Source organism: Xiphias gladius, chromosome 14 (assembly GCF_016859285.1).
Source record: "Xiphias gladius isolate SHS-SW01 ecotype Sanya breed wild chromosome 14, ASM1685928v1, whole genome shotgun sequence".
NCBI lineage: Eukaryota > Metazoa > Chordata > Actinopteri > Istiophoriformes > Xiphiidae > Xiphias > Xiphias gladius.
In genome coordinates, this window is record NC_053413.1 from 12,535,262 (window position 1) to 12,554,619 (window position 19,358).

At 40.3% G+C, this 19,358-nt stretch overlaps 1 protein-coding gene across 3 annotated transcripts; it reads right to left on the bottom strand.

Annotated features, from left to right (window-relative positions):
• Positions 1-12,742: 12,742 nt before the first annotated feature.
• Positions 12,743-17,282, bottom strand: LOC120798636 (spindlin-Z-like). Of its 3 annotated transcripts, none has more exons than XM_040143061.1 (5): positions 17,152-17,282; positions 16,427-16,468; positions 15,230-15,489; positions 14,349-14,582; positions 12,743-13,895 (listed from the first exon to the last, which is right to left on the bottom strand). In XM_040143061.1, the coding sequence occupies exons 2-5, from the start codon at positions 16,444-16,446 to the stop codon at positions 13,690-13,692; spliced, it is 720 nt and encodes a 239-aa protein (XP_039998995.1). In that variant the 5' UTR covers positions 16,447-16,468; positions 17,152-17,282; the 3' UTR covers positions 12,743-13,689. The 3 variants fall into 3 exon arrangements, with proteins under 3 accessions (XP_039998995.1, XP_039998996.1, XP_039998997.1); XM_040143062.1 differs by having other exon boundaries at positions 17,072-17,161; XM_040143063.1 differs by lacking the exon at positions 17,152-17,282 and adding an exon at positions 16,608-17,043.
• Between the last annotated feature and the right edge of the window lie 2,076 nt (positions 17,283-19,358).

Below are 19,358 nucleotides of genomic sequence, written 5' to 3' on the forward strand. Positions count from 1 at the left end.
ATAACATGGAAAAAAAGAAAATAGTGAAAAATACCACTATTAATTTTGTGAATAAAGCTGTTCATCGTGAAGCTTTTTTTTTCCCCCCTGTGTGATGAAGATCAGGTACCGTAGTCCTACGTGACTCAGCTTCTATCAACACCAGAGAACCTGAGCCCTTTTCCCCTTCAGACTCCATTATAATGTCATCTAAATAACATGTATAGTCCATTATAGTGATCAGATAAATCATCTGAATGGAAGACATTCAACACAGTCTTCCAGCTCATCTGTGGCTCTCGGTGGGCAGATGTTAACATTAAGCCCTGAAAGCAGAGGGGAGAACAGAGGGGGATCACTAATATGCATAATCCTACCTCCTGATGTTTCTATCAAGAGTCACAGAGTGCGATGTTCATTATACAACTAAAGCCTCACAACACAGTGAGCAGGATCTTCCCCCAGGTTCCTCGCTAAGCCCGACTCTTGAGTTGCATTGATAACCAGCCTACAGTGATATCAAAGGAACAAGACCTTTGTGATAACTAATAGTTGCAGCCACCCAGGCTCCTTTTTGGCCATTTTGTCAAAGGGAACAGAGCACAGAGAGGGTCACTCATGTGCCTTATTTACAAATAGACACTAGTCACTAACCCAAGCAGCACCTTTGCGTTCATAAAATGGGGGATTGGTAGGGTGTTTTTCTACAGCCTGTAAACTGTAACGAGCCATCAACTAGCAGGTGTCAGAGAAGATGCTAGGATTTAAATAGCTCACTGGACAATAAAACAGAAAGGGATCACATAACAACGTAGAGATTCAGTGGTGGCTGACGGTCTTGAAGCTTCGGAAGATTTTGGTAAAATGTCACACAGGACCCTGAAGGCAGCAGGAAACATCCATGTCATGATGCCATTTATTGTCTTTCTTGGGAGGGAAATGAAAGTCAGGTTGTCCTTGAATTACACCCTGCTGTCAAGATTTCTATTGATTAATATAAAATAAGAGGCTTCCAGTTTTATTTATTAAAAATACAGCTTTGCAAATATGAAGAGTTGCTTCCTTCTCTCTACATGTCACTATAAATTGAATACTAACAACACTATGGGCTTTGTATACTTGTGAAGAGAATTTGTAATCGTTTTTGACATTTTATGGACAAAATGAAAATAGTTTGAAAATAAATGGAGCCCTAAAATGTATACTTCTCAACATGGGACTAACATGAAATTATGAACAGGATCATTTATGTTTTTGTACACATTTTGGTTTTCCAGTAAATCCGGCTGAATGGTGCTAGTTTGTGGTATTCTTGTAAGATAGTGTATATGTATGGATCCTTAGAGACTTCTTTCATAATGCAGAAAGCAACCTAAGTGTCTTATTCCTGACAAAGCTGTTCAATACTCTGATGTTCACTAAACACTGGTATTGTTGTTGTGATAAGTGATCCTATGGCAAAGCTGTCCACTGCTTACAAATATCAAAAGTCAAAACTTCAACTATAATTTCATTCATGGTAAGGAAAAACAACACTTCTGACGCATCCCTGTGTTTGTCAGTATCACCAGGACCACACCTCTGCTTACTGTGACAATGCTAAGCTTTTAAACTTAAAATGAGTGCAAATTCAAATCACTCTCTTGTACCCTACCAGCCTACAACTGCTGCTAAACTGCCAGTGAGGTCAAAAACAATGAGTAACAGTATAATTTGACTATTATGTCATTTAACGGTGGCACAGTGAGAGAACAACACAGATGTGAGTTCTGATTATTATCTCCTAATCCGCTGAAGAGACTTCTGTCTAGTTCTGTGCTTTGTCTGACACACTTTCTCTCAATACACACAGTCTTACCTTGAGGGGGTTCTGATGCCGTGTATCTATATCCATATCCGGACCCTGCCATTTGGGCCGCAACTGTCGGGTGACTCTAGCTTTGAGAACATCAGATTTTAACAGCCATCCCCTCATGAAATTTATACCACATGGGTATGGAAAGAGTTACACAATTCTTCGGAACTCCTGCTCAACTTTTATTTTATTTTTATTTTTTTTAAGCTTCTTTAAGAAGACCGAAACGTATTAGAACCAGGACACAGAGGTCCTGTAATACCTACCTAGGGGCCTATATTACCAATGTGTTGTAATTGTCTGTAAGACACTTTAATGGTATGTACACAATGATATACATCATAGGTCGTTTGTGGTGCTGAGAGCATTCCTGAGGGAATGCTTGTTTTATTTATTCACTATTTTACTCTGCATCTTTTATGCATGTAGGTGAAATTTGTGACAATGGTCATGTTACCTTTTTACCACTTGTTTTATGTTTGAGTGGAGTTACTTTCTGAGGGGGATCTTGTCAGTTGTGACTGAACAAACTAGAAAGATGCATAATTCAAAGTGTGTGAATGTATTTGCACGGGAAGCTATTTCTTTCCCAACTGCTGCCGTGCAATTTCCACAGCCCTTAGCTATGCAACATTTCACTCTCGTTGTTTCCATTGCAGATTAATAAGATGCCCAATCTTGATCTCACAGTTAAGCTTTAATTCAATTACATCTGAGCTCCTCACTACAGTCAGGCTCGGGTGCTCAGGTGGAGTCTTTTGCACTCTTGGGACCGGGCATGATTTCAATTTAGTTTTTTTTTTTTTTTTTTTTGTGTGAGGTGTTTCCTCAATCCCTTTAAAATAAGGTCAGAAAACCGCAGCGATGGAGTCCTACAGTAATCAAACCCGAGCGAAAACCTTTCCTTAAATAGAAACCCCAAGTACTTCCCATCGATGCTACGTCCCTCGCCTCCGTATGTTTTATTCATATACATCCTTAACCTTCATATAATGTAATTTAGCTGCAGGTTCGGGCCGCACCCTTAACAAGGTCTGGGGGAAAAAAATCCACGTCAATTGGCCTCCTCTCGCAGTCGTCACTCCACACGGGACCCGCCCCCAGCCTCGTCCTCTCCGAGCGGCACGCGTATATAAGCACGCCGATCCGTCTTCCTCCAGCCTACCCAGTAACAATCACGATGGCTGCTACGTGGAGCTCCGATGGGAGGGCGCCCAGGCTCCGACTGTGGCCGATTTCGATAGCGAACCCCGCAGCGAGGGAGACTTCGGCGTCACCTGTTGTTCCCGTCGATCAACGGTGAGTCCATCACTCGAGCCCGTCTCCTGGTCGATTTCTTAAGAGGGATGCAGTGTTAGGCTGGTAATGTGCGGGATAGCAATGTGTTTGCATTGCTTTCCCGCTGCCGTTTCTTCTTCTTCTTCTTGCACTTCAGGATCGAAAAACAAATATGATGAAGCAAAAAAAAAAAAAAAAAAAAAAAGCCCTCGAGCCATAACAGGAAAAGAGAGAAAATAGCCGTTCAGATCCCGACTGCGTCTAAGGGGAATTAAATCACAACCTCTTCCTGCCTCGCCTGGCTGGGGGGAAATGTTTACCATGTCGTCATGTTGCCGTGATTTGAGAAAGAAAAGGTAACTGAGCTTACTTTAGATCGGGACCCGGGTCGCTACAGATCATATATTCCACGCATCAGAGGTCTTTCGGCTTCATAGCCTCCTGAGAGAAAACTTCGGTGATGCAACAGGTGGCATGTTTTTTTTTTTTTGTTGTTTGTTTGGTTTTTTTTTTTGCCCGGGCCGGAATCGAGGCGAGATGCTGAGGAGGAGGTGGACGTGGAGGAAAGTAGGGCGTCATTCAGCACCGAGACGCTGGACAGCTCCCACATCGAGGGCTACTCGCTTCCATCTGGAAGGAATAGCAGGTGTATTTGACGTTTGTCTCGCTCATTTTTTGAATCACGTTGATATGACAGTAAGCAACCTAATGGTCAGCCTTCAATTCAGCCGCTGTTTGGAAACTAAAGGGACGATTTTTTGAGCGGCATATGCTTCAATGTCAGTCTGCAAAAGCAACAGCAAACGAAGTCATTTATTTTGAATCAGTGCCATATTAAAATGACTTTAGTGGACATTATTGACCATGTCCTCTCGGGTGTCCTCTTGCTGCCTTGCTCAGCACTCCTCTTTCCTCTAGTTTGCACTCAAGGACCCCCTTTTCTCTTTCCTTGCCTCCTTCCTCTCACTAAACTGTCCCCAGCTTCCCATCCCCCTCTTCCACTGACTCCCAGTCTTGTTGCATAGCTACCAGCTCAGAAACATACTGGAGATGCAGGACAATCTGTCTGTCTCTTTTCTCTCCCTCTCTCCCTCTCTCTCAGTCCGATTGTGACTTATTGGAAAGAAAAACGCAAATCAATGAGTTGATGTTCTACGTTCACATTTCAATTCCCTCAATTTTCTCCACTGTGCACAGCTTAGGGTTTCTGTTCATTGCATATGGTGAGAAGCATTTATTCTAAGTGCTTTGCTGTGATCCTCTTTCTCTCTCTTTATGTCTCCCTCCCCTCCTCCCCCGCCTCCTCCTCATCCTCCTGTCCCCTCTTTTGAGAGGAGCTGAAAGGTTGGCATTACAACAACAAAGGCAGGATGGAATGTCAACAGGCTTCAGAGAGAAATGGGTTGAAGGAAACACAGAGATGGGAACTGCACGTAGTGTCTCCATCTCCGACATCTAAAGTTCACAACCTATCAACACGCCACTAGCCAGTGGCCGGATGCTCTGCAACACCTGTGACACATTCTGAAATGCTCCTTCCCTCCAAAGTCCATATAGTTGACACTGCAAATTCAATATATCATGTTTAGCATCAGTGCAGTGGAGGGAAGATTCAGACTTAAGTATTTTAAGCTTCGGTGGTGTAACAAGCTTGTCCCTTTTTCTTTTATTACAGATTGAAGCAGTGGACGTGGACAGAAAGGAGGGGATCCAGGTGGAAAGTGTTGGTAGTGCTGAGTGGAAGACTAGTGATTTTGTTGTGACGCTGATCAAAGAACAACAAGTCCCAGTCTGCCTCTGAGCACAAGCAGTGGTCTTCAGTCTACGTCAGCTTTAGCCCAAGCGTATCATCAGTTCAGAATCTGTTCATTGTTTCATTGTTGGATTTTCCTGTTTGTTCAGCGGCAACAACATCAAACCTGCCCTTTAAAATGCACCTAAAATGATCTGATTCAGGCCTAGTGTGACTGTGTGTAGCCTGAATGTTCAGCAATGTTAATTACTAGCAAAACTGCAATCAAAGTCATCATTTAAGCTGGGAAATATACATGGAGTCATTTGCAATGAAAACTGCTCCAAAACCTTGGGGAAATACTGTAATAATGACATACAGCAGCACATTTTGTTGAAAACAGACTTAAATAACCTTTTTTTTAGTTCATTCCTACATGTTTATTGTTCATTCATTAATCTGCATTGGAACTTAGGTGGAATAAAATTCAAATGTAAACCTCGTATGTGTCTTTCTGCATTTTCTCACATCAGCACCAACATCCACGTGAAACCCTCACATACAACACACACTGGATGTAGGGGAGATGCCAAGGAAAGAAAAAAAGCATTCTGGTGTATCCGGTTCTTGTGTCCAACTTACTACGCTCTATTCTTCTCAAATGTATTAGTCTTCCTTGATGAGATGGCCTGCTGCCAGAAAGCTTTACTTAACACTTTACTATGTAGAGCACTTTCAGTGCTTACAGGACTAAATACATGTCATCCATCAATAAGAGGGGTCTAAATCCCTCTGAGAAGTTAAGTAGCTGCCTCAGTCTCTGTAATGGACTGTAATGGATAGCACTGTAGTAGTTTCTTCAGTGTGTGTCAGAGTTTTGACTGACCACGTGAACAAAAAAGGGGAGCCAGTTTCCCAGCTTTGGTGCGCAAAAGGCAACTAGCAGGCGAGGTGACCATGGTGGTGTGTAATGCACACAAAATAATGACTATTGATTTTTTTATTTATTTTTTTAAGTTGGGAGGCTGACCCCACTTTCTGCATGTTGACTAACACATTGCTGAGCTGCATGGTGCAAAAGAAACGATTCAGTGTGAACTTAGTAGCAGTGTTAGGCTCCCATGAGGATCAGAAATAACCAAGGAATCAGTCTTGTGCACGAAGTATCCATTCCTGTGTGTATATTTTGTTTTTTTTTCCCCCTGTATTGCATTTCACTGCCAGTATTTGCTCTCCTTATGAGGTGTGGATGCAGAGCTGGGCCTTTTCTGAGCTTTGATTAATATCAGTAAACAGACCTGAGCAAATATAAGACGTCTACAGTCACTACTAAGGCTCAGGGGTGTGTGCACACAGCAGTGAAGACACAAGTCCGATCCGGCTCTCTGCTCCACTGCTGGTATAACGGCTGATGACGTGTTCATATAGATGAGGAAAATTAACTGGCAGATAAAAAAATATAGTAACACAAAGACATGCAATTAAAAGACTTCAAATCACTTCATATCACCAAGATACTGAAGATTATTTCAAATTCTACCATCTGTACATACATTTACAAAAAGCAGAGGAGGGGAGCACAGATAAATCTAGACTTAAATTATTGGAGAAAAAAATGACTGACAAGGCCTGAGGCTACAGACATTAACAATGTGAAAACACACCACGTATACTCCATCTTTTTTCTGTTGTTACCAGGATACCTGCATGAGTGACCTGACAAGATCCCCATTCTTGTTACGCATGGCAAACATGGTGCTTAGAACAGAAAGAAATCAAGCCAATCTCAAATGAAAAAAGTCATTTTATTTATGTTAAATCCTTTCAGATCAATGCAAAGGAAGGATTGTTTGATTTGCCGTCTTTGAAATCCAAAGCCGACATGAAACCAACATACAAGCTACATCTGAATGATGAATCATCTTTATCTCCACTGACACTGAAGGCAAAAATCAATCATGTCACCATCACCTGTTAATAATGATCACAGACAATGCGTACAGCCCCTTTTCACTCAGAAAGGCTTGCAATGTTTTAATTAAAAATGCATCTTGGATGGTTTCATTCACACTGCACCCTGTAAGTCTCCAGATTGGCGGCATGCTGGTTTTTCATATATAAAAACCAGGGACTGGCTTGTGTTGCTAAGCAACACAAAAGAGTCAAGTGCATTTGTTTATTGGCCAATAATAATGCAGACAAAGTTTCAAGGTTTTCGAGGAAGGTCCTGTAATAATATAACTCACAGGAAAAAATAGAGGCAAGGATTCTCTGATAACAACCTTTCATATATATCATGGAGTGTATAAATAGTATAATGCATACAGATGTTTCCCTCTTGCATCGTCATACAGCTCAACAGCTTTCAGCCTTTTGGGTAAAAAAATCTGGCTGGTGGTTTTAGCCCCATACAGAACATACAAATCGAGGCTAAATCCCTTCTCTCTTGTATGAAAGAGGCTCTATGAATTTAAAAACTACTGAGGTGGTCAGCAGTGAATATGACCACTTTATAATGCTCCCTGTTATTATCAGTTTTGTTTGTACTGTACATATTTTTCTGTTACCAAAGAAAGGGGGAAAATTCTGATCACTTTCAGGGTCCAGTTTAAAAGACACGCTCACCACTTTTACATATCCATCTCCAGCCTGGTGGGCGCCCAAGCACATCTGCCACCCACTGGATGGGGACAGAATCACACATCACAGCCATAACCAGCCACATATGGTCCTTTATCTGGGCCCAAGCACCAAGGGTGCAAGGAACCTATTGTTTTTGTAGAGGAGATGTGGATGATGACGATGACGATGATGAGGACGACGATGACAATGACAATGATGATGACTATAAGGAGGATGACAATGTCAGTGATTACGATGACAATGATGATGAAGATTTCAGTGAATATGATGATGATGAGATTATTATTATTACTATTACGGAAATGCATTTTTCAAGGGTTCGGGATGCTCGAAAATTCATGAAAAGTGGCACACATGTCAGAACTGGCAAAAATGGTAAAGTTCTGTAGTGATTGGGCTCAGGCGTGGCCAGCGGGCTCTGTAGCGGCCCCAAACGCAGGGTCGTGTTGGGATAAAGTTGATTGGGTGTTCATGAAATTCGGTGGAATCATTGCGTTCATCGCCCTGGACATAATACATATTTTTTGAAATTTTTTCGCCTGACAGGAAGTCAGCCATTTTGGATTTCGTGTGTCAATTTTCATTTTATGAACACACTTTTGAGGCCTTTAAGGATGCACAAAACCCACGAAACTTTTCACCCATGTTCGAACTAGTGAGTATTTTGATTTGATATCTCTATTGGGCATGGGCATGGCACATTGGCTCTAAGGCGCCCCCTAACTACCGTTAGAATTTTTGAAGTTCTAGGGGTGCTTGAAAACTCACAAAACTTTGTACTTGCATCAGACGTGGCGTAACTTGATATTTGATATGGGTTTAGGGCATGGGTGTGGCAAAATGGCTCAAGGGCACCCCCTAGAAAATTTCAACAATTAGTGCTCATGGTACGTTTCACGTAGATTTACAAAAACTGGTAGGCATGTGTATCATATTAGATCATTTGCATTTTTTTGTTATTAACAGGCATTGTAATTTAACCAACTCCTCCTAGAGAATTGACCAGATTGACTTCATATTGGGTCAGTGCAATCTAAAGCACCAAGCACCACCTACTGGCAACAGGAAATGAGAGTTTCTATACTTTGATGTTCTCCTCCTAGGGGGTACATCAGATCCACCTAAAATGTGATCAGAACAGCCTCAAGACCTTGATGATACTTCATTGCAAAGATTTTGAGTTTTCATCAAATTATGTTCTCGTGGTGGCGCAGCGAATTTTGAAGTTTCCTGTGGTAACTCAAATATATGCTGTTAAATCCTCCCTGAACTTCACGTGTGTGATAAGCGTTTCGGCCGGAAGACATCTACTTTCCAATATTCAGCCACAGTCCTAGCGCCACCGTCTGGGAGCAGGAAATTAGATGTGTTATACTTTGATGTACTCTTCCTAGAAGGTTGACCAGATACATTTCATATTAGGTCAGAAAAGCCATAAGACCTTGATGATGCTATATAGTGAAACTTATCAAGTCTGAGGGCAAAAGGACAGGGGCTCAAGCACCTTTTAGGGTCTATCGGTGCACGTCCCTGCCTTCTTGCACAATACAAATGTGCAACTGGTGGACACAGTAAGTAATGTTTAACTCATTGGTTCTGTATCTGACAATCATACAAATCCAGAGACATGCCATACGACCTTCATTAGCATTGTGGCTTCCACTCCACCCATGGGCTCGAAGTGAGAGGCACCAATCAACGCTGCTTGCAACTTTAATTTGTCCTGTTTTGCCAGAATTCAAACTGAAATATACTATGAACTTGTGGTATGATTCACAGTTAAAGATACTTAAGTTTCTAATTATTATGTCTGAACAATGAAAGCTGTTGCCAAGAGTCCAGGCAGATGGTTTCCCAAGAAAGAAAATGGTAGAAAATAGTGAAAGATGTGTAAAAGGAAGTGGACAACAGGTGACAAATTGCATCAGACAAATTCTCAAGATCACAGACCTTGTGTAATGCATGTACTCCCTCCTTGTTATTACTATCTGGGCACCCAGCCTGGCGTGATAGGATGCCAACTGTTCCCCGATGTCTGCACTGGCACCTGTCACCAGCAGCACCCCGGCACCTCGGAGGCACTCTGGGGGAGGGAGAGGCAGTCAGCAGTCAGCATGTAGCCACATATGTGCTCAGGAGGAGCAGGAATCAGGAGAGATGTTGTCTGCAGATCATCAAAGTAGGGCTGACATTTGATGAACAGACACAGATCAACCCTGTTATCAGACAGAAACTCCGCCTCATGGCAGATTTTGATTGGTATAAAATAATTACAAATATCTGAGCAGGGTCATCTCTGATATCATTTTGTTAGTGCTGAGGAATTTACAAACATGAAATAAACCATGAAATGAACTGTATTGATAAAGACAAGCAGTCGTGACTAATTATGTGATGTTATAATCATATAGTCTTTAAATTGTTCCCTTTTATAGGATGCACCAGGGACTGTAGGACAAATTACTGCTGCTGTTATCAGTTTTTTTGGTTTTTTTTTAACTGAAAACAGGAAAAAGCTATTCACCGTAAAACAGCGGCCTTTTGCACAGGCAGTGCATGCAACATTTTGAAAGCCCACTTGAGGAGGTACAACTAAAAATTACAAATCAATCAATAAGGATTACAGTAATGTTTAGCTTATACAGTGTCTGCTGCTGTGAGATAAACAGATATTTAGATGATTTGGATCCTAAATTATCTTCTGTGTAAGTTAATAGCTTCTGTTCCCCTGATTTCATTGGCCTTTAAATACAGAAGCGAATCGGGAATCTGATCAGAGTGAAAAGTTAACATCTAAGTCATTTGACTTTTAAAAGCATGACACACTGGAGTACTTTTTGTTTAGATAAGCTAGGAACTCTGGTCCAGGCTGAAATATCTCAAAAACTATCAAGTGATAGCTGCCATCAAAGTTTGTACAGACATTCATGGTTCCCAGGTGATGAATCCTAATGACTTTATTGGTCCCTGTCTTTTCTTCTAGCACCGCCACCAAATCACATTTGTGGTTTTAAATTTTGCATAGACTGTCCCAAAATCTGGTACACACAGTCATGTTGTCCTCAGGAGGAGTTCATCTAGTGCCATCATCAGGTCAAAATTTTAATCTGTCCAATTTGAGCAAGAATTTAATCAAATAAATCTGCAAACTAATGCCCTTCCCATTGGTATCAGCTGTACTTTGTTTACTGCCAGTAGGCCCCATAGCGTTAAATCTTAGTTTAGCATGTTAACATGCTAAACTAAGATGTTAAACGTTGTAAACATTACACTTGCTTAACATCAGCAAGTTAGCAGCATGATTGTGCATTTTGCTCCAAGTACAGCCTCACAGAGCTACCAGCAAGGCTATAGACTCCTAGGTCTTGTTGACCAATATTTTCTGGTGATTTTTCTGTTGCTGTTGTTGTTTTTGTTTAGTCTCTTTAGCAGCTTTTGCCTATCTGGTGTGAATGTCAGAATCAACAGTTTAATAAGCTAAATAAGAAAAGAGAAATGAAAGTTTCTGAGTAGGTTCCTTATCTGGTCAGAACAATCCACTGACCACAACCAGGCCACCAGCCACAAAAGCAGAAATTAAAACAACTAATCAAGAGCTCTGATGACATAAACCTCTATAAACATCTATAATGTCTTATGCTGTAGAGACTTTTTTTTTTCTTGTTTTGCAGGTGTAAACTTCAAGCTGCAGTGCATGCTGGAACCTGGCCTGTCTTAATGTCTGCTCGCCTCTTGCAAAGTCCAATCTACTTGTACATGTTTTTTACACTTATACAGGGAGGTTGGTTGAGCTGTTCCTTAGCAATCAAATGCATTTTTAGACAGTAACACCTGAGCTGCGAGGCCCTTATACTGTACATTCTATGGTCTTTGACATAAGCCACAGCAACCTTATGAGGTAACTCATTACCTCTGCCAAGGAGGTTATGTTTTCACTTGTGTTTGTTGGTTGGTTTGTTTGTTTGTCAGCAGGATTACACAAAAACTGCTGAAATGATTTGCACCAAACTTGGCAGAGGGATGGGACATGGGCCAGGGAAGAACCCATTAAATTTTCATGCAGATCCAAAAATTTTATCACTTTCCTTAACATTGCGAGATCTTCTAAGGAAATAATGTATGGATCTTGACGTCAAAAAATCAGAAATATTTATGGTGTTGAGATCTATGAGTTTGTAAAATTTGGTGCAGATCTAGATAATAATCCAGATCTGGTGGGAGAATATGCTGAATCCCAATTACACACAGTCTATTATTTGATTTACTATGTTATATGACAAAGAAATCATTTGTGTTATTAGAACAATTCCTTTTTCCTATTTTTCTATTATAAGCTAGACAAACGTGTAGGATTGTTTTGCCTTGGCGGTGGTGTACACGCTACTGACTGCTATTCTAGTTTATGTTAGTGACCTTTCTCTCACAATGACTGAAGTCGGTTATGTTAAATCTCATTCTATTCTGGAAAGTTTTGTCATACTGTAATGAGTTTATCATAAAATAAGACGGTTGTTGGGGAAATTAGAAGCAGCATCTATTCAATTTCAGAAATATAAATTTTACTGAGATGTGTGTGATCAAAGTTTTTGACAATTACATTCAAAAGATGAAGGTTGCTCTTACTCATACTTCTGACAAAATGTGTGTAGAGTCTGAATCTGATTCCATTCACAGATCTGAATTATTCACTGTATTCAGGTCGAAGAGAGACGTCTCTCAGCTCATGTGATTGTACAAAGGGTCATTTCACATTCAGTTACATTGGTAATAAACACATATGGCCCGCAGTTAATCATGGAAATATTCATGTTCTGAATATATCAGTTGTGCCACTATACCAGCAATACATAGTGAAAGACATAAAAAAGGAGGTCATAAATCGGAACCTTGAATTATGAATTACAGCTTAAAATGTGGCATGCCATCAAGAATGCCAAACACTATTAGATCACCCCAGACAGCCCAGTCATAGGGGCTAAAATATGCATCATGTCATTATTTAAGAACAGATAAAAACCTTTTCAGTGCACTGTGCTAAATCATTCTTTTTTGATTTACTGGACTCAACTTTTAATCATTTCACTTATATCTTTAAGTGTTTCATGTGAGCAATTTACAGGGAGCTGCTCATGTTCCTGTGTTCGATTAAATTAGTGTATTGTACTTCATACCACCACGATGAAACACACTCAACTGAATGAACAAAATATCCACTGCAACACAAACAACATTTAACAAATAACTGGACGAGAAAATCATTTTCAAGCAGCTTTGTTTTACGTTCATAAAAATGTCTCAAGATTATATTTACAGAACAAAACATATTTAGGGTCACAAGGAACAATATTTTGAGGCCTGAATATATCATATCACATCATTAATTTTTGGCAAATAATAAAGAATTCAGTCCAAAATACTAAACAATGTTGGTGGCCAATTTGAACTACATAAATAGTGTGTAGCACAAACACCACGGAAACAATGTGACATCAACATCATTATTTTTCATATATTATTATAATGTAAAAAACTGAAAAGAAATATGATACATGACATTTTAGATTAATCTGTGTTTTATATCCATGATGTGAGACACAGTCAAGTCTCATCAGTGCCTATACACTTCAACTGAAATCTGAGTCCACTGTGATGGTATAATTAGCACACTGGTCAAATGATTATTACTTATATATTCAGCAAACTGAGGCCTACCCCGTGACACACATAAAGCACAGCAGACGAGTTTTGCCAAAATGATACCAGCAGCACAGCCAGATATTCCAGATGAAATAAATAGCACGGGCATATAAAAGTGAAATGAAATAGGAGTAAAACACAGAGGTAAAGGTAAGAAATTTTGGAGTTTGAAAGTTGCACTATACAAGTGTGATTTGAACAAATCAAACGTCTAGCTCCATGTCATTTTCTGGGCTATACAACTGGTCTCAGATCTGCTTTATTTACACTGAAGAGGACCTATTAGTCATATATTAAGGTCAACTTAAAATTGAGAATCAAAAACCAAGATGTCTCGTAATGTGAGAATGAAAGAAGCCTCGGGAGGCAAAAGAATATGGGGCTTTTGATCTTTGGGAAAATGGCTCCCACCGAAGAAGAACTGTAATCTCTAACACTTTAACAGGTAACGACTGGTCGGGACAAAGATGAGCCGTCATCTGAAGTTGAAACCGGACAGTCAGTACTAGGTGGTCTTCACTAGATCGTAGACATGGATGTGAACGTCATCGTCATATTTGATGTAATATACCGTGGGCTTTGCTGGAACCTGGTAGATGACCAATCCCGTCCTCTTCAGACCGTTATCTGTGACGTACTCCACCTGTTTACCCACAAGGCTCTCTGGCTCCTCACCAGGCTTCCTGTCTGCCGGCAGCAGGTGTTTGTTCTCTGAATGACGGATGGATAAACAAAAGGGCAGATAGGTTAGAGAAATACAAATAAGACCAATGTGACAGGAACAGGCAAATTCTTTTATAAGCAGCAAGAGTTTAAACAATTACAAAAAACTGCAGGGTCAAGAAAGTAAATTATCTACAGTTTGAAGCTGAACTTTAACCCCCATCAAACTTCCTTGGCCCAGTATATTCATGTGTCTGGCCTTGTCTCCTCCAATTCCTTCTAGATAGTATTGTCTCGTGATAGGAATGAACTGTTTTACCACTGACTCATGAAAAAACTCTGCACAAAATGTTCAGAAAAAAGGCAGAGACATTGGAGTGTTTCGTAATGCTGACTATGTAAATTTGTTCTGTTCCCCTCCTCCCACCTTTCCAGGAGAATCTAAAATATGAAACATTGGCAGTTTTATGCACATCAACAACGAAGCTCTCATTACTGTACCTGACTCCGGCAGGACACGTAGATCTCCGTCCTTATAATCATCCCACAGCTGGTACATATACAGCACTGGGTCCTTCTCGTAGGTGATGTAATACCAGTGGGTCATGATGGGGGCTCGGGAAAGCACCATGCCTCGCCACTCATTTTTCTCACCATCCTCCTTCTCGAACAGATGTTCCACAGCTCGGCCCACCAGCTCCTCTGCCCCAGGAGGCACCTTGATTTTATTATTCACTACAGGAGGGACAAGACACTTTAATGAGCCTGTTAACTGGAAAACTTTATAGATCCAAAATGATACCATATATTGGGACATTAAAATATTAATATAATGCTGAAAAAGGACCAAACTCTGCAAAAACCCTTGGCAATCGGTTGTGCTTAATATCAGCTTTACATTAGCCCATGGAAGTAAAGTTTTTTATTTGACCGTACTAAAAATTATTCTAATCATTTCTCGCTGAAGTCCACCATCACATATTTACATGATTTTCTTTTCTGTCATCGTCTATAATCAATTAATTCCATAGATTTTGATTCAAGATACAATTTTCTTAAGTTTTTAAATTTGAAGCTGACCCACTTGCAAAAATACAGCAATATCTTTCATGTGTCTGTCAGCAACAACGGTGGCGTGTTTGGAGCAAACAGAAGAAGAACTGGGTAGTTACTGTTAGCAACAATAGTCACAACAGTGGAGCTGATTCAGAGAAATAAACCAACTCAACCGGGAAACACACTGCAGAAATGACCACATGTGACCAAAGTTGTTACCACAGTAAAAGAGCTAAAAAAAGCCAAAACATTTCAGTACTTCACTGTTTACAACATGCACACCCAAGCAAAGCTATGATAAGAGATATAAATGTCATCGAACTCACCGACTTTCTCTGACAACACCTGCAGGTTGGACACCCGGTTGTCCTTGAACAGCTCAATGCCGTAGACGCAATCGAAGCCGTCATATTTGACCATGTAGAGGGAGCTGTTGACAGTTAGACGCTCCAGAACGGTGCCTTTCCACTTGGTCACGATACCCTTCTCCCTCCAGGTGTGCTGGATCCTGCGGCCCAGCAGGTTGTCAGGGTCTGGGCTCAGGGTCGACGCAGAGCTCTCACTCAGCTCTCCACTGCTACGCTTCCTGTGAACATGGAGAGAATAAGGTCCGTGTTAGTATTAACATATTAGTTACAGATCCAAAGTATGATGATTTTTTTGGGGTAGTTTTGGAGGTATTCAATCAATACAGGTTTTGGATTATTTGTTCTGACTAAAGAGGTCTTTAAGATATGAAATGACCAAACATCCAGGGTACCAGATGGATACTGTTGGCCCTGACACAGAGAACTCTATTCTATGGCAATGTCACATATGCACACAAGGGTGTAAGCCTGTCATAAATCAATATAATATATAAAGTGTCGCGCTAACAGGGGATAGGTACCTCCACTTCAAAGTTCTGAAATCTCTGTCACGTTTAGTCATCATCCTACTAATGAAGACTTGCATTAGTCCATCTAAACATTACCAATAAGAACATGACAGGGTAATTTCCCCAAGTCTCTGCAAATATGGTACAGAGAGGTGGGCTGTAAACAATCATTGTAAAGTTTTATCTAAGCTAATTTAGCTTATTAACATTATCTGTAGTGCCTATAATGTGCCAATAACTACTGTGCTAACAAACACAGCCCTAACCCACATAACATTGATTGTAATTATTGTCCGAGTACAAAGGCCAAAGAGGCCAGAGTGAGTTTCAAAGAACTGATCACAAAATGAAACAATGCATACAAAAAACTATTCAATGTAATCAATGCTCTAACGGAGAGCTGAAACAAGCAGATGTAGAATATAAAAGATGTCACAAGGTTTTGGAATAGTTTAAAGCCACTAGTCTGGGAGTGAATTTAAGAGGAACACTGGAAAGCCAGGGATTCAAGTTGTACATAAAAGTTAGCAGATGTGAAATTCATTTACAGAGTAGATTAGAGTATTTCAGGCTATGTCACTCTGGGTGCATAATGAAGTATACTGTTATACACTGTACACAAAACCAGACTTTACTTTGAACCTACCTGCCCCGTTTCTTTGACATGTTTCCATAAATTCTCACAACCCTGTGAGACACAAAACAAGTGAGTTAGTGAACATGACCAGACCATCTGACGCTCTGACTCTTCACCAACCTAACACCTTATTTCATATGAAATAAAATATCATTTGGCATTTGATGTACAACAGGCAGACTTATGTTACCCCGCAGGTCTTGATCCCGGAGCTCAATCAACCACAGCCATGCAAATTAGCCAACCCGAACCGCATTACCGGATGTAAACAACCTAACTGCGACAAGCCCAGTGCTAATGCTAACTAACCTAGCTCAATGCTAATACAGACTACGGGTCATATATTTATACAGCTAACTATACGGCCAATAAATGTGTAACTTTACCGAGGCTAGCTGAATAAATGTTGACGAGTCGAATATCGTCGGAAATGTTTGTTATGTTACAGTATGTCTAAAATTGGAACCAGGTAGTAGCTGACGTTAATGAACCCTTTCAGCCACTGTTTATTATAAATGACCAACATTTCTCAGAATTTGGCTTCTGCATTTCTACACATACGCTAGCTGAACAAAAGGAAATGCATCGCCATGTAAGCGCTGATTTTGCACCCTGGTTTTAGCTACTAGATTTACGGAGAAAATAAGAACTGACCATTAGAAATTAATTCATATTTTGAATGTGGTCGACAAGTTCAATAGGCGGGAGCCAGCAGAATAAACTGTTTGCCCTACCTGATCAATAATTGCACATGTGTTTGTCTTTGCGGAGGAGATTCCACCAAACGTAGGGTTAGATACACGGAAACGACTCTGATTTGTGGACTACAACTACCAGAAGGTACTCGCAGCTCTCAAAGCACTCTGGGACTTGAGTTCGGGTTTATTTACTTCCTCTCAATTTAGTGCAGCCGCTAACAACTTTGGAGCAGAGTATATCCACGCTTAAACCGTCCGGTGTTTTCTGTATCTCTCGACCAGTTGTATATTCAGATTGTTAAAATTTTGTTCTTATTGAGGTATTTGGATATAGTGTAGCATCGAGAGTTCCAAACGACATTTCCCATCATTCTCCATAGATTGATTTCCCCCCTTACACCCCTGCGGGCCGTTGACTGCTGCAAAATTCCACATTGCCACTAAGTAATAATTACAGTCGAGACAGAGCTGATTTAAACTGCTTGCTACCATGAAAGACTGAGGGAAAACCTGTCTTTTTCGTAGCTGAAATGCTTATTTTTACCACAAGATGTCATACTAAACACAAACTCTCCGCCGGTTGCTCTTTTAACAGACTTCAGATGATGGACTGACCAGTGTGGATACTGAATGATGCAGTACCCTTGGGTGCCTGTCTGACAGCTTTTTCAGGGTGAAAGCTCTTAGTTTTATCTTGTGTCAAACCAGCTGTATGTGTATGACTCACCTGTGATGTGGAGATAAAATGGGTGCATAAACGTTCAATTGTGATGGTAATCACAAAGAAATCGGTAGTGATTATACACCTACATTAAAGATTGTGGCTACATTGCTCAAGAAAAAAAAAAAAAATTGTCAGTGTTTCATTTTTTTCACTTAATTATGTTTAACTCTCATTTAGTTAAAATGCCAGTATTTTGAATGCCCGTTTAACATTCACAATACACGTTTTATGACCAACCAGAACAGTAAAAACAAAAATGTTCTTGCCATTTTTTTGAAAACAACAAATTATCTGATATAAATATGGATGGCAAGCCTTCGACAATAGTCGAAAAAACCTGTGTTGATGTTTGCAATTAATTCATGTCATCGTGATTGTCATGGTGTTGCCTGCACCTACCCCTTGAGGTCACTGAGGTCATGTCCTTGGGGGGGGGGGGGTTCTGGCAATTTGGGAGTTTTTGGGCTTATTATTTTTAAAATGGAAAACCTTTGGACCAAAACAGACATTTAGACCTTCATGTTGGGGAATGGAATTTGCTGAAACTGAACACTTATTAGAAAGAATAAAATATGATAAACCCAAATGATTAATAATAAAAAAAAAATAGAGACCTTAAGTGAAAAAACAGGCAGTTATTGACTGCAAAGGACTTTCATCCAAGTGTTGAAAATAATCATATTTATCATTCTGCTGATTTGTCCAATTACTTTTGACCATCTTAAAAAGAGGGACTAAGTATAAGAATGGCTGCAAGCTGAAAGTCTACACTTCAATCACATCTCCGTCGCTTCGTTTCAAATTAATTGCTGTGATGCAAAGAGGCAAAATTCTGTAAATTGTGTCACTGTTCAAATACTTATGTACCATACTGTATATATGCTTTAAAAGTTGGGTGGACTTCTCTGAAAAAAAAACAAAAACAGACAGCTATATGTATTTTTGTTCAGTTAACCCCACTAATACTCCTTGAATACTATCTTCAGTCAGCCACTCAGGGTCCAAACTCCACTGTTGCATTTCAGAAACTGTAACTAGAACCATTAATGAATTAATTTAAGCCACAGAGACATAATTTCTGTCCTCCACCAGCTATGGTGGTTTGAGTGGTTACAGCCTCAGTTCGCTCTTTCTAATAATAAAATTATGATTCTAGATTAAAACAGTTTGACCACAGATAATTCAGATCAGTTCACCATGGATGCAATTGCTGCAAGGTGTGAGTCGGTGTTGGTGCGCTGTAAGGCTGACAGCCTTCACGAGAAAGCCAGTATTGTATGGACAGAAAGCTGTCCGGCGTCCAAGGTTGCCTCCTCTTGTCTTTGTTGAAACAGAAAAGCCCTGGATATTGGGAGAAATGGACCTGCTTCTTTTCTGTTCTTTTTTTTTTTCTTGTTGCATATTGTCTCAAGATACTCTACAGCGGGCGTTCAGTAAATCAGTGGACGTCACTTTCAGGGGAAAAGGAAGTATGGAGTGAGACTGCAACTAAGCACATTCCCAAAACTAGCTGTTACAA